Source organism: Lacerta agilis, chromosome 7, assembly GCF_009819535.1.
Source record: "Lacerta agilis isolate rLacAgi1 chromosome 7, rLacAgi1.pri, whole genome shotgun sequence".
Lineage (NCBI taxonomy): Eukaryota > Metazoa > Chordata > Lepidosauria > Squamata > Lacertidae > Lacerta > Lacerta agilis.
In genome coordinates, this window is record NC_046318.1 from 54,012,356 (window position 1) to 54,025,379 (window position 13,024).

The 13,024-nt window shown below is 39.9% G+C and overlaps 1 protein-coding gene across 4 annotated transcripts in view; it reads left to right on the forward strand.

The window, feature by feature from the left end:
• C7H8orf34 (chromosome 7 C8orf34 homolog) overlaps nt 1–13,024 on the forward strand; it is an 87,584-nt gene that overhangs the window by 16,490 nt on the left and 58,070 nt on the right. For 3 of the 4 annotated variants that reach the window (XM_033155350.1, XM_033155349.1, XM_033155353.1), the window contains exons 2-4: nt 4,435–4,582; nt 6,434–6,565; nt 9,588–9,716. In XM_033155350.1, the coding sequence (XP_033011241.1) occupies nt 4,435–4,582; nt 6,434–6,565; nt 9,588–9,716 (409 nt within the window). Of the gene's footprint in view, nt 1–4,205; nt 4,276–4,434; nt 4,583–6,433; nt 6,566–9,587; nt 9,717–13,024 lie in introns of those variants that run through there. The other variant, XM_033155351.1, reaches the window with a different exon arrangement.

Here is a 13,024-nt window from a genome sequence, read left to right on the forward strand (position 1 = left end):
ATGGAGGAGAGAAAACCCTGAAATCTTAGATGTGAGTGGGGAATAAAGCTTGATCACATGTTTACAACTTCTGAATTGGAACTGGCAACTGCCATGCCATGATATGCTCTGCTGTACTTCTGCTGTAGCGGCGCTAGCTCACTGCCTTCTGGAAATCAGAACTGGCAGAGACCTTTACAAATGCCCTTCTCTTAAAGCAAGAAGGAAAGAAGCATTTGATTACCCAAGTGCTCTTTGTCTGTTTCTCTTTTATAAGAGAAAGAAGGTCAGACTGGAGAGGCAGCAACCATAACACATTGCTATGTTCTTCATCAGAGAAACATACTGGTGTGCTGTGGCTGCCCCAGTCTGGGATAATTTCCTCTCTTTTCCTGCTGTATGTGAGATATAGAGAGAGCACACAAACTAAGCATCCACAACACACTACTCTGCTTCCTAGGCTGGGGAAATGCAGTGAATGCTGAGACTGCGCTCTATCATTGCATCTGCTTACTTGGAAAACAATAAAAGGAATGGTAAATGGGCTGGAGGTAGACCGTTTTATAGCTTTAAAAAAGACCTACTGTAAATGAAATGTTGAACTCTATTTCAATATCCTGTAAGCAAAGAGGTCCTTTGCAAAGGTAAAGCCTTTGTGAGCAGGTATGAATTTAGTAGGTTTCTTAATAGTGCCGCAGTTAGGTATGGATGTTGGAAAAGAAAAACATTTAAAAGAGGCAAAATCAGAGTACTGAAAAATGTCACATTTATGAAAGAAGTAAAAGGAGGTAACTCAGAAACCAATTTGCAGAATAATGCAGTACCTTTTAAAAGCATGTGGGTGGTGGTTTTGAGAAAAGAAAAATCAAATATGTGAATGACACCAATGAGGAAAATCAAGGGAGAAGGAGTGTTGATGAAGATTACGTTGCTATTCAGAGTAATAAATTGGCAAGTAAAGAATTCAGAAGCGAATCCTTCCTGCTTTAATGAGGGCAGGTACAGAGAAGCTGCCGGGTTGTTGCTGATAGAGGGCAAAAAGATTACCCTGAACATTTTGTACATTGAGTCTGAAAGATATCCAGTTAGTTATTTCATTTGTAGATTTTTTTTTCTGTCTCAGATGAAGGAAGTTATATAACTGCCTTTGTAAAATTTTAATGCAACTTCAAGGGTACATTAACCAACTGAATGGTAATGGAACATTGAACTGCTATGTCAAGGTGGTTGCTGGGAGAGCATAGCATCACAGAGAAGCCCCAGCAATGGAGACTTGGGGGATCCGTCCCAAGGAGAAGTTACATGGTAGTATTGATAGCTAATATGACAGTCATTGCCCTTTCTGTAAATCCTACAACATTGTGAAAGTTCAATGTTGTGGGGTAGCGAGAGGATGGTTGGTGAGGTCAAAGGGGAGTGCAGAGGGGTGGTTTGGGTGAGATGAAAAGCAAAGGGTGAGTGGCTTGGGTGAGATGGGGTTGGTGAGCAAAGTGAGCAGGGGGCAACCCCTAGTAAATAAACATTTCCCTAAATTCCCAGATTTTGGGGGACGGGGCGAGGTGCAGCATATGTATAGACAATGTATGTACATCACCAGTTGCCTGTAAAGTGTGTGTGTATATTAGATTTATCTTACACATTCTATATTCCACTTTTCAGTATAAAACCACATCAAGTGTTTCTGTACACTATGGTGGAATTATGCTATAAGAAATCCAGTAGGTTAATTTGTCTTCATGTATTTAAGGACTGGGTTTTTTTGGGGGGGGGGGAATATGTCTATTTCATTGTTGAAATATATATTATTTTAGTTAATTCATGAAGTGCATAGAATTTTCTAGTTGCCGGAGAGAGGCTAAAAAACAAGGCAGTCCCTGCCCATAGGCTTACACTCTGGGGCATGGCCCCACTTATTGTGTATTATCATAATGACTAGTTGTAATGGAGTAAAAGAGCTCAAAGGCAGCTGGTCATCTGAGCCGCTGTGGGACCACTTCTCCCTCTGCTGCAGTCAGGCAGAATGGATCCTAATAGATGGATGACAGCTCAGGAAGAGAAAAGGAGCCAGATGACAACTGGTAACTCTCTCCACATCTCTGTTTACTGCAACTAGGTGAAATGGTTATTTTTTTATTTTATTTTAGTGGAATACCAACATTTCAATGTGTACTTTTTATATTTGTAATCCACTTTATTATTCTTTACCATGTGCTATCAGTGTGCATTTGCATAAGGAAAAGGACTCAGAATTTTGGAGGTGGGTGGGAAAGAAGACAACATAACTGTGGGTTGTGGGAAGTGAGAGAAAAAAAATACATTTTGTAACTTTAGAAAGTGACTGGAAATATATGGCACGATTTGAAAGAAAAAGATTGTAAGCACTGGCTTTATTTCCAACTTGCAATAGAAAATAAAAACTTGAGAGGAATAGTAAATGAGTTACTAGTTAGCCTACAGATCAATACAGCAATCACACTGGTTCTTATTTGCTCGTTTGCGCACAATGAAGGTGGCAAAGATTAATGAACACACTCCTGTTGCCATTTATCTTGCACCCGCACATGCCTGTCATCTAAAGCCCACAAAATCAGCCCACGCCATTCCCCTGATTACTTGGGCTCTTATTGCTGTATATTAAACTGTCTTGTAAATTATCATCAGTCCCACCACCTGAGCTGCTGAATCCAGTGCAGCAGTTTCCAGATGATCAAAATTGTGTGCTTACCGTAATTTATTGGCTGAAATCCAAACTTTTCTTTAACTCTGTGCACACAAAAATCTGTATGTGCAGGATCTGTAGTTCAGAGATTATTTATAAGAATGGGTCACCAAAGAAGTAGTATTTGCCTTGTGGAAAGAAAAATGAATACTTTAAACTTGACTTTAAACTTCATGTTCATATGTTTATAATCACAACACTCCGCAAGATCCAGGGGATATATTGCTTAGATGCAATCCTATGTTAAGTTATTTCTAAATTCCTCTGAGTTCAGTGGGGCTTAAAAGGTAAAGGTAAAGGTATCACCTGACTGTTAGGTCCAGTCACGGACGACTCTGGGGTTACAGCGCTCATCTTGCTCTATATTCCGAGGGAGCCAGCGTTGGTCCGCAGACAGCTTCCGGGTCATGTGGCCACCATGACTAAGCTGCTTCTGGCGAGCCAGAGCAGCGCATGGAAACGCCATTTACCTTCCCGCTGGAGCGGTACCTATTTATCTACTTGCACTTTGACGTGCTTTCGAACTGCTAGGTGGGCAGGAGCTGGGACCGAACAACAGGAGCGCACCCCGTCACGGGGATTCGAACCACCGACCTTCTGATTGGCAAGCCCTAGGCTCAGTGGTTTAGACCACAGCATCACCTGTGTCCCGTGTCATTGGGACTTACTCTGAAGTAATTGCTTAAGGATAGCAGGCTAAGGGCCAAAACACGCATTACATTAGTCTTAAAAAAAAAAGTCTGCTCACCTTTTGAAAGAACTGTGCAGTCTTGTATTACACTTTGGGTCCAGATCAGGACCTCACCAAGTATCCTCACAACTGCCTTTTACCTACAAAGATGCTGTTTGTAATATGTAGTTTGGTCCAAAGTAAAGATCATATTATACACATGCAATTCATCAAAGGTTTTTATGAGCAAGATTCAAAAACCATTGGGTTGTCTCCAACTAAATCATCCTGTTTGTGCAAGAACTTACACTTAAGACACAGAACTCCTCACCCACCTCTCCCAGCTGTTTGGACCCTGTGATGGATGACCCTTGTTCCAAAAAGCATAGTCAAAATTAAAGGGTTCAGGAACTCAGACCAGACCAAATTTCATGAAACCATACACAGACTTTACTAAAACAAAACCTTGCAAGAGTGCAAAACTCCAAATAACTACACAGATTAAAACAGCTCAGAACATAAGAAAACAACAAACACTAACTTATCCAGCTAATTAACATAAAAGCTTACACTTAAATCTCAGTAGGCTGAGCAATGGAACAAGATGCTGCCAAAAGCCCAAATAAATGTTGACCGCTGGCTGACGAGAGCTCCCACCAATCCAGGTTTTATGGGAACTTAGACCATGGGTGTTCACCTCTTCCACCCAATTACCTTGTGGCACCGGCCTTGAAGCCTTAACGGGAGACAGCTGTAGGTGAGCTCATTATTTCTGAGGTTCTAACCCATTCCCATAAACCAGTCTCAAAGGGGCAATATCATCACAGGCCGCCGCCCACAATTTGCTCTAGAAGATTGGGGGAACTCACAGAACAGACTTGCATGGAGAGGAAGTTCTGTTACACAAGCAAGTTCTTTTCCTTTCACAAATGGAACAACTATGTTGGATATCACCGACAATCTCCTCTAAAATAGGCTTTGATTAATGTGCGCTATTAATTATATTTCAATCTCCTACCATTACAAGGTGATTTTTTAAATACTTCTTTGATTTTATGATTTTAAGGAACTGATGACCAAGCTGATAACAGAGACTCCTGACCATCCAATCCCATTTCTCATTGACCACCTCCAGTCCAAACAGGGAAGCCGTAGTCAGCTTCAGAGGACACTGTCTGGATCTGCTGCTCTCTGGGCAGAAAGTGAAACTTCAGGTATGTAGAAAAATACAATTATTAGGAATTTCTCAGTAAGTACCAACCAACAGTCATTCCCCACCCAATCTGGTACCCTCCAGATGTTTCAGACTGCAATTCTCATTAGTCCCGGTCAGCATAGCCAATGATCAGAGGTCAGCGATGGAAATGGTAATCCAGTAGCACCTGGCTGGGGAAGACTGTTGTACATCGATGCTCATATATTTATTTTATTTTATTTTATACATGGGGAACTCAGGCTTGTGCATGGGCTTACCCCATATTCTCGACACAATAATCTTTGGATGTAGATTTGGTTGTGCATGACTGATTGTGCCCAGGTCACTTTGTAAGTTTTTTTGTTGAGTTAGGCTTTGTATCCATGTTTTCCTAGCTTAACACTGCTGGCCATTTATACAGTACATGTTATTATTTATTATTATACTGTAATGATATTTTATTTATATAGTGCATTGTTAATGAGATTCTAGGATGTCAGAAATTCCTAATCCTCCCAACTATAAAAATTTAATCTTCGTTCAGAAGCAAATTAGGTATGCAGTAGTTTCATGAGCAGTGCCTGATGCTTTGCTTTTTACTGAAAAGCAGCTGTGGGAGTGTAACATCCCTGGAGCTCTGGCCCCTAGAAATCATTGGATAAGCCAGGGTAACTAGCTGTCTGGTAGCCCAGCTTGTCCCTTGGATACAGATTGATCATAAACATATCACAGGTAAACACTGCTACCACTTATTGAGTGGTAGGGCTCTTCTTAAATTTGCTTGACTGTGCAAATGAAGGCAAGAATGTGGAGTGAGACATTTTACTTTGGAATATACTTGGATCAGAACATATCAAACATTTGAACAGCTAGGTATTGTATTTATTTAGGGATCATAACAACCAGGAACATACGGTCAATAAAGAGTAGGGAATTTTATTGCTACCTAATAAATTCACTTGACACATCATACTTTCCTTTTCACCACCAACTGTCTTATCCAGCGGCCTTTTACCTCTTCTTCCTGTCCTTCTCTACTAACTCCTCTCACCTGCCACTCACTATGACACTTCCTACCATTCCAACTCCAGAGTGCTTCCAGACTCACTGTTTTTAGGTGGGATTCAGCCACACACTGGCAAATTCAGGCTGCGCAATTATTGTTGATCAGGAGGTCCTGTGCAACAAACCTGCTTCCCCAAAACATTGGACTTCTTCCAATAAAGAAAGATAGGGAAATGCCCTGGAAAGTATGGGCTAACCCTTGTTTGATGTAACATCATCTAACCTTCCTGTAAACAAATCAGGATGAATGGCCAATGAGCAAGTTGTTTGAAAGCACCCTCAGTCTCCTGCTTCTCTCACCTAATGTTCTTTTACAGGAAGCTGCTAGTTTAAGTGGTGGAATGGGTTTATGATGTTGAAGCCTTTGTCTGCCTCCTCCTAAGTGGCTTATGAGTGTGTTGGGTGAAAAGATATGGGGCCCTTGTCTTTTCCCCTGTAAAAGGAAATACACCTTTGGAATGGTGAGTTTGGAAAAGAGGGAAGAGGTTAAGAAGCACCCTCCTTTGTTGTTTCTCTGACCGGTCAGACAGCCTCCTGTAGCTATTTTTCAATTAAAAAAAATATCAAAACGTTCATGCGTTTCCTTTGCAGTGCAATACGTGGCTGACCAGAGGAGGAGAAAAGTCACCACAATCTCCTTTCTGGAAGTGCACACATTTTGTCACATGTGAACCGTGCCACATGCATCTTTTTACAGTATACCTTATTTTGAATGAGTTTGTTTTTTATCAAGGTATATTTTACATATCTGCCTAAAAAAAACAACCCTACTAAGCAAATACAATCTTATTTCTTCCCCCAACAGAAAATAAAGGAACAAGAAGAGATTTCAGAAGCTATGATAAACCCTGGCAGACAAATGCAAAGAAGCCTAAAAAATCAAAGAGTGACCTTGCAGTATCCAACATTTCGCCCCCATCACCAGAGTCCAAATCTTGTAAGGAAATGTATACCATATTTAATAATGAGTGATTTCTTCAAACGTTTACCTTGAGATTCTTAAGAAATGAAATATGACCCAAACCAAGGATTGCACTTTTAAGTTTAAATGTGTCAGTATGAAAAACTCTTTTTTTAAATGTGGGTTGCTTGTCATAATATGATTTCATATGTACAGATTTTGTTTTAAAATATTATATGTGTCATATTCTGTTTTGTTTCATTTGTTTCCTGCATGATGGTGTCTCGTGTAGAAACAATTTATGGTTGAACAAATAAGTTTATTTGAGAAGGGAAAATAATGAGCATGATAAAACATTCAGTTTTAAAATAAAATGTGTAGGAAGAAATATTACTCTACAGCCGCTAGATAAATTTGTAATTGTTTGTAAAAGTAGTACAGGATTTACTGTATGTAGGAATGGTGGTAAAAGGTTATTCCTTTCATTGCATAGATTCCAAATACCCAGTATTAAACCTATAAATATGGCAACATAAAATAACTAAATATATAGCTATGTTTGATTGTGTGATTACAGTGGTACCTTGGGTTACAGGCGCTTCAGGTTACAGACTCCGCTTTGCTTCAGGATGAGAACAGAAATCGTGCGGCGGTGGCAGGAGGCCCCATTAGCTAAAGTGGTACCTGAGGTTAAGAACAGTTTCAGGTTAAGAACGGACCTCTGGAACGAATTAAGTTCTTAACCTGAGGTACCACTGTATTGGATTGCTATTGAGAAAAATCATGGGCTGGGTCCAGAGTTGTGGAAGTCGAAGTCTACTTTCACCATAGGACTTTCCTGCCCTCTTTTCCACATTGTAGCTACCTGCAATCTCCCCAAGGAGACTCAGAAAAAAACTGATCTGCGACTGCAGTGGTAGGAGCAACACAAATTGAAAATTGGGCAGAGGCAGCTTGCAGAAGTGGAACGCTTGACTTTGTGCATGTGATACACACTCACACACAAGTATAGAATTCTGTTTTGGGGATAGGGATAGGATTACATGATCTGTTAGTTCATTCTAATTCTGTGACTATATAGGATATGGGAGCAGCATTTTTATCCTGAGTCCTGCCTCCAGTGTAAAATTAAACTGAATTCTCCTTTTAAATCATAAGCTGATAGTGATATTGGTAGAATGGTTTTTTCTGCTAGAGAACCCTGGGAATTGGCCACAGAATTCTCTGTAGTGTTCCCTTAACAGTAATTGCTGAGGTCCTCTGTGAGAAGGAGTGCATCATCACCCTTAAAAACTCTTACTTTGTGCTGTAGATGTGATTTTGGCAATGAACAACTTGGCATTGGATAAATATAATATGTGTGTCCTGTCCTGTGACACACTGGTTTAAAAGTGAATTGTGTAAGGCAACACAACTCAGCAACTGCTTTTAAAAAGTATATTGCAAACGTACTTGCACACTTGTGATGCACACAGCAACGCAGGTAGCGCTGTGGTCTAAACCACTGAGCCTCTTAGGCTTGCTGATCACAAGGTTGACGGTTCAAATCCCCACGATGGAGTGAGCTCCCATGGCTCTGTCCCAGCACCTGCCAACCTAGTAGTTCAAAAGCACACCAGTGCAAGTAGATAAATAGGTACTGCTGCAACAGGAAGGTAAACACTGTTTCCGTGCACTCTAGTTTCTGTCACGGTGTTCTGTTGCGCCAGAAGCAGTTCAGTAATACTGGCCACATGACCCAGAAAGCTGTCTGTGGACAAACACTGGCTCCCTCGGACTGAAAGCTAATTCAGCACCGCAACCCCATAGTCACCTTTGACTGGACTTAACCATCCAGGCGTCCTTTACCTTTACCTTACCTTTTTACACTTGTAACACTGCAGCACACCTTACATGATTCATTTGTGCATCTGCTTTGCATCCAGACATTCCTCATTCTGTACCTTTTTTTTAGGTATCTAGGAGTATGACATATTTTTTTGGCTTATAACATCAGCTTAGATTCTTGACAACACTGACATTTTTCTCCCTTTATGTATCTTCCGACTCCACTATATAACACAAATGTGCTCATTTGCCATTTTAGTGTAATGAATTTGAGGGAGGGGAATAGGAGTTACTGAATGACTATTTAAATATTTAAGGGGAGGGAATCAAAAAGGGATAACATGAGCAAGTATGTTTTTGTTATAAGTTGAGAGCAATTTTGTTATGAAATGAGGGGGAAATCTAAAACAACATTATACATAAGCCATGACAAAATTGGTGCACTATAGTTACTTGCTTTGCATGTTGGGTATTAGGAGATAATGATAATTCAGGTAATAAGACAGGAGTTTTAGCTAGCTTCTATTCTGATTTTAAATGGAAATTGTGATTTCAAATCAATGGTGGCTATAAAGCCAGTGAAGGTCGAGAGTATTACTAAGGAATTACCCTAATTCTTATTCTTATCTCTCATAAGAAATTACTATAGTAATAACAATGAAACTGGTGTCATTCTTACTGGCTGATTTTATTTTTTTATGTATGGGGAACTTTGCAGAAGGAGGGGAAAATATATCATTAAAATGTTGTACAGTATGAAGGCTGATTCTCCCTCTCCCCTACCACTGGGGTGGGAAGGGAGCTGCAGAAACGCTTTTCCTTTCTGCACCACTGGAGTCATTTAAGAAGTCCCAAATCTTTTGAAAGGAGCTACCGCTCACAGCCACTGCAAGAATTGCAGAAGTCCTTGGCACAGTGCCAGTGATGGCCACATCGCTGGCAACAGGCCTGCCATTACTCCTCCCTGTACTAACATTGACTTGGTTTCCTGAGAGTGAGTCCCTTGAGAGTGACACTAGATGATCACATTCTGCTGTTACCAGGGCAATTGGTAACCGGTAAAAGCGATGACAGTTTTGATAGAAATAAAGCTGCGTGATAATTAAAATGCTGATGAAGCAAGTTTGGGGAAGACTTTGGTAGCATTGGGAAAGTTGTGTCTTCCATGCCTGCTCATTATCATCAATTTTTCTAATATGAAATAAGAAAAATATACTTTATTTTAATTTAGTGCCAAGATCAGCAGAACACCCCAAATGGGACTGGAGGACAAAATCAGAGCATCATGATTTTGATGAATTAAACCATATTCTTCAAGAAAGTAAGAAGCTGGGTAAAGCCCTGGAGAATCTTTCTCGAAGTAAGTTGATTAATGCTGATGCTTGCTATGTGCGTGTCAGCCATGTGCTGAAAAGGCACGTGGCTTTGTCTTAGTTGCAAGAGCACAGATTAGGAATAACTCTACTAAAGGCAATTTGCCTATGATCCCAGGTTCTTCAAACCAAATCTTCAAAAACTCATTTAAAATATAGTTTATGGTGCCTATAGGGCAGGATTAAGTTTGAATAAGTGTTGCTTATGCACTATTTGAAGCACAGTTGAAAATGTTCAAAGCTATATTGCTTGCTTTTATTCATTTTTAAAAATTGAAAACCTGAACAGATGCCAGAAAATGCAGTGCACTAAGAGCTTTGTATTTCAGTTTCAGGAAACAATGACATGCCTTTTCATTTGATAATAAAATGCACATTTTTATTATTATAGTACCCAACTGAATTCTTGGCAATCACTTCCTGAACATATCTCAGAAAAATGTAATTCGGTTTTCCATGTTTGCATATTTTTCAGAAATAGTTAATATGACTTACTGAATGGTTGGTTACCTACCCTTGAGTGGCCCTATAGTGCACTGTAATTGAAATATAGTAAGCCAACGGATTCTTTAGAATTTCCCTTCTTTATGTTCATTGCTCTGTCAATTTCACAGGTGTATGCCTTCAGTGTAAATTTCTGTGACTGACATTTTAATATACAATTTCAATACCTACATTTTAAGGCAAGCTTTAAAAAAATCCTAATCTGTGTTGCGTTTGCTAAGTGATACCATTTTTGATCAAATAATGCAATTTGTTTTGTCCATTACATAATGAACAAAATCGAAGTGCTGCCTGAGATTGACACCCTGATCCTAAGCACATTTATTTGGAATGAAAAAACATGCTTACCTTATTATTATTATTTTTTGTTCATTCCTTTGCCCCATTCCCGCTGGCTAGGACACAAACCAGTGCCTGTGCCAATGGATCTTGGATATTTGCCACCGCTGTGGAGTATATTCCAACATATCAGCAGACATATGGTGACAGAATAGTCCATTGGAGGGGTGGAAATGGATGGTGGGTGTGAATTGGTATGAAGACCAAATCTTTCTAAGACCCCACTCCCAGCCTCTATGCCGGTGTTCTATTACCCTGGCAAAGAAAGGTCATGTAACAAACATAAGATCAATGTCAATATTTAGGTACAGGTATTATAATTTTCCATATCATTTTACTGCTCTTCGGTGTCTTCCTGTAATACCCATTAGTACTCCTTGCAGCTGTCATTACCATAAAGTTTATAATATTAGTGACAGCTAGTGACATAACTAGTGACAGCTATGCACACATTTATTTATTTATTTATGGATGGCATTTATATATGTGCTTATGCGTGCGCATACACAATGAACCCTAAATTCCATAGTGATATATGAATTCCTAAATTTGTATTGATTTGAGTCACTATTGTTCCTTTCAAATACTGTACTAGGAAGAAGAATTAAGTTGTTAGAAGGTGAACTGTGTCCGGATTTGTCCTTTTGCCAAATACTGCTTTGGGTTTCTACTTATAAAGCAGTTTCCTTTTATTCAGTAATGTGGAGATACTGAGATATCTCAGTAGAGGTAATGAAGACTGTGCTCCATTCTTAAAGAGCTGCTTCACTATATCTCCCTGCATTTCCATTAAAGGTAGATTGCACTATATTGTCCAGATACGTTTTTCCAAGGACATGACCACCTGACCTGTTCTAGAAACTGGGTAAATGCTGCTGTTATTTGGTTATTTGGCAATTCTAAAGTCAATGCAACTGTACTGTACAGAACGAACATGGCTCCATTTTACTCACATAAGCTAAACTCGCTCTGAAAGATACACCAGCTGTGGTGTATCAAAACCAACATGTTTAATTCAACAGTTAAAGGCATTTAATTCAGCTGTTAAAAGCATGGGATCTTTAGTAAGGCCATCTGCTGGCAATTCAGAAAAATGCATTGCCATAGACTTCTTGTTTAAAGTGCAATAAACACCAACAGAATTTGTTTAATTGAAATATCTGAAAGTTAACCAGTAAAGGCAACAGTGCCTTCTTTTCCACTACTGTGATTAGAAATCACCTGGGTTACATTAAAATTGTGTTAGCACACTCTTCCTGCACTTATTTCAAAGAAATAGCTGCCTGGAAGTCAAGTAAAAGATCAAGGACTAAGAAATAAAGGCTTCTGTGGTTATTTATACTTTCTTGGTCAGACAATGATGTGGATCTGACCTACAAGCTTTTATAAGCCTATAAAAAGATAGGGAACTATTCTCTGTTGAATAGTCTTGAATTCCAGAGGTTCGGTTTATGATCCACAAGATCCACAAGAGCTAAAATTGCCACTTGAGGTCCTTTCAGTGATGACATCACGTGCATCCAATTGATATGAAGAAACAAGATTTTCATTTTGTCAGGAGGGGTGCCACACAGTAGTAAACAAGTTGTAAGTCCTGATTCCATGTCAAATTAGGTAAAGGTAAAGGGACGCCTGACCATTAGGTCCAGTCGTGGGCGACTTGGGTTGCCTACTCATCTTGCTTTATTGGCCGAGGGAGCCGGTGTACAGCTTCCGGGTCATGTGGCCAGCATGACTAAGCCGCTTCTGGCAAAGCAGATCAGCGCACGGAAACGCCATTTATCTTCCTGCCGGAGCGGTACCTATTTATCTACTTGCACTTTGACGAGCTTTCGAACTGCTAGGTTGGCAGGAGCAGAGACCAAGCAACAGGAGCTCACCCCGGCTCAGGGATTCGAACTGCCGACCTTCTGATCGACAAGCCCTAGGCTCTGTGGTTTGACCCACAGTGACACCCACCTCCCAGTCAAATTAGAAATATATAAGGGATAAATATATAAATTATTATATTTGTCAAATTAGAAATGGATAAATATAATAATTGGCACAAGTAGGACCTGCAACAAAACATTTTAGTGTAGTGTGCTCCTGTTCAGATGTGCCCTGTACTAGGACACTCCATTCCATGAGATCAGATGGAGGAGCTCTCTGGACCCTGTGTACCAGAAGCATGATTCAATGAAGAGATATGCCTTCGGTGTAATGGCCCCAACTTTATGGAATTCCCTTGCATTATTACTCAAGGCAGGCACCGCGTCCCTGCTAAGTTTCAGACATCAAGTTAAAGCAGTTTTGTTTTAGCAGGTCTTTGTACCATGAATGCTGTCCTAACAATTTATTTCCTTATGTTTTGAGTTTTGTTTTTGTAAGCTGCTTTGAGACATATGGTGAAAAGCGGGGTATATAAATGCCTTAAATAAATTTTCTCCTATCACACAGTCAGCATTTCATG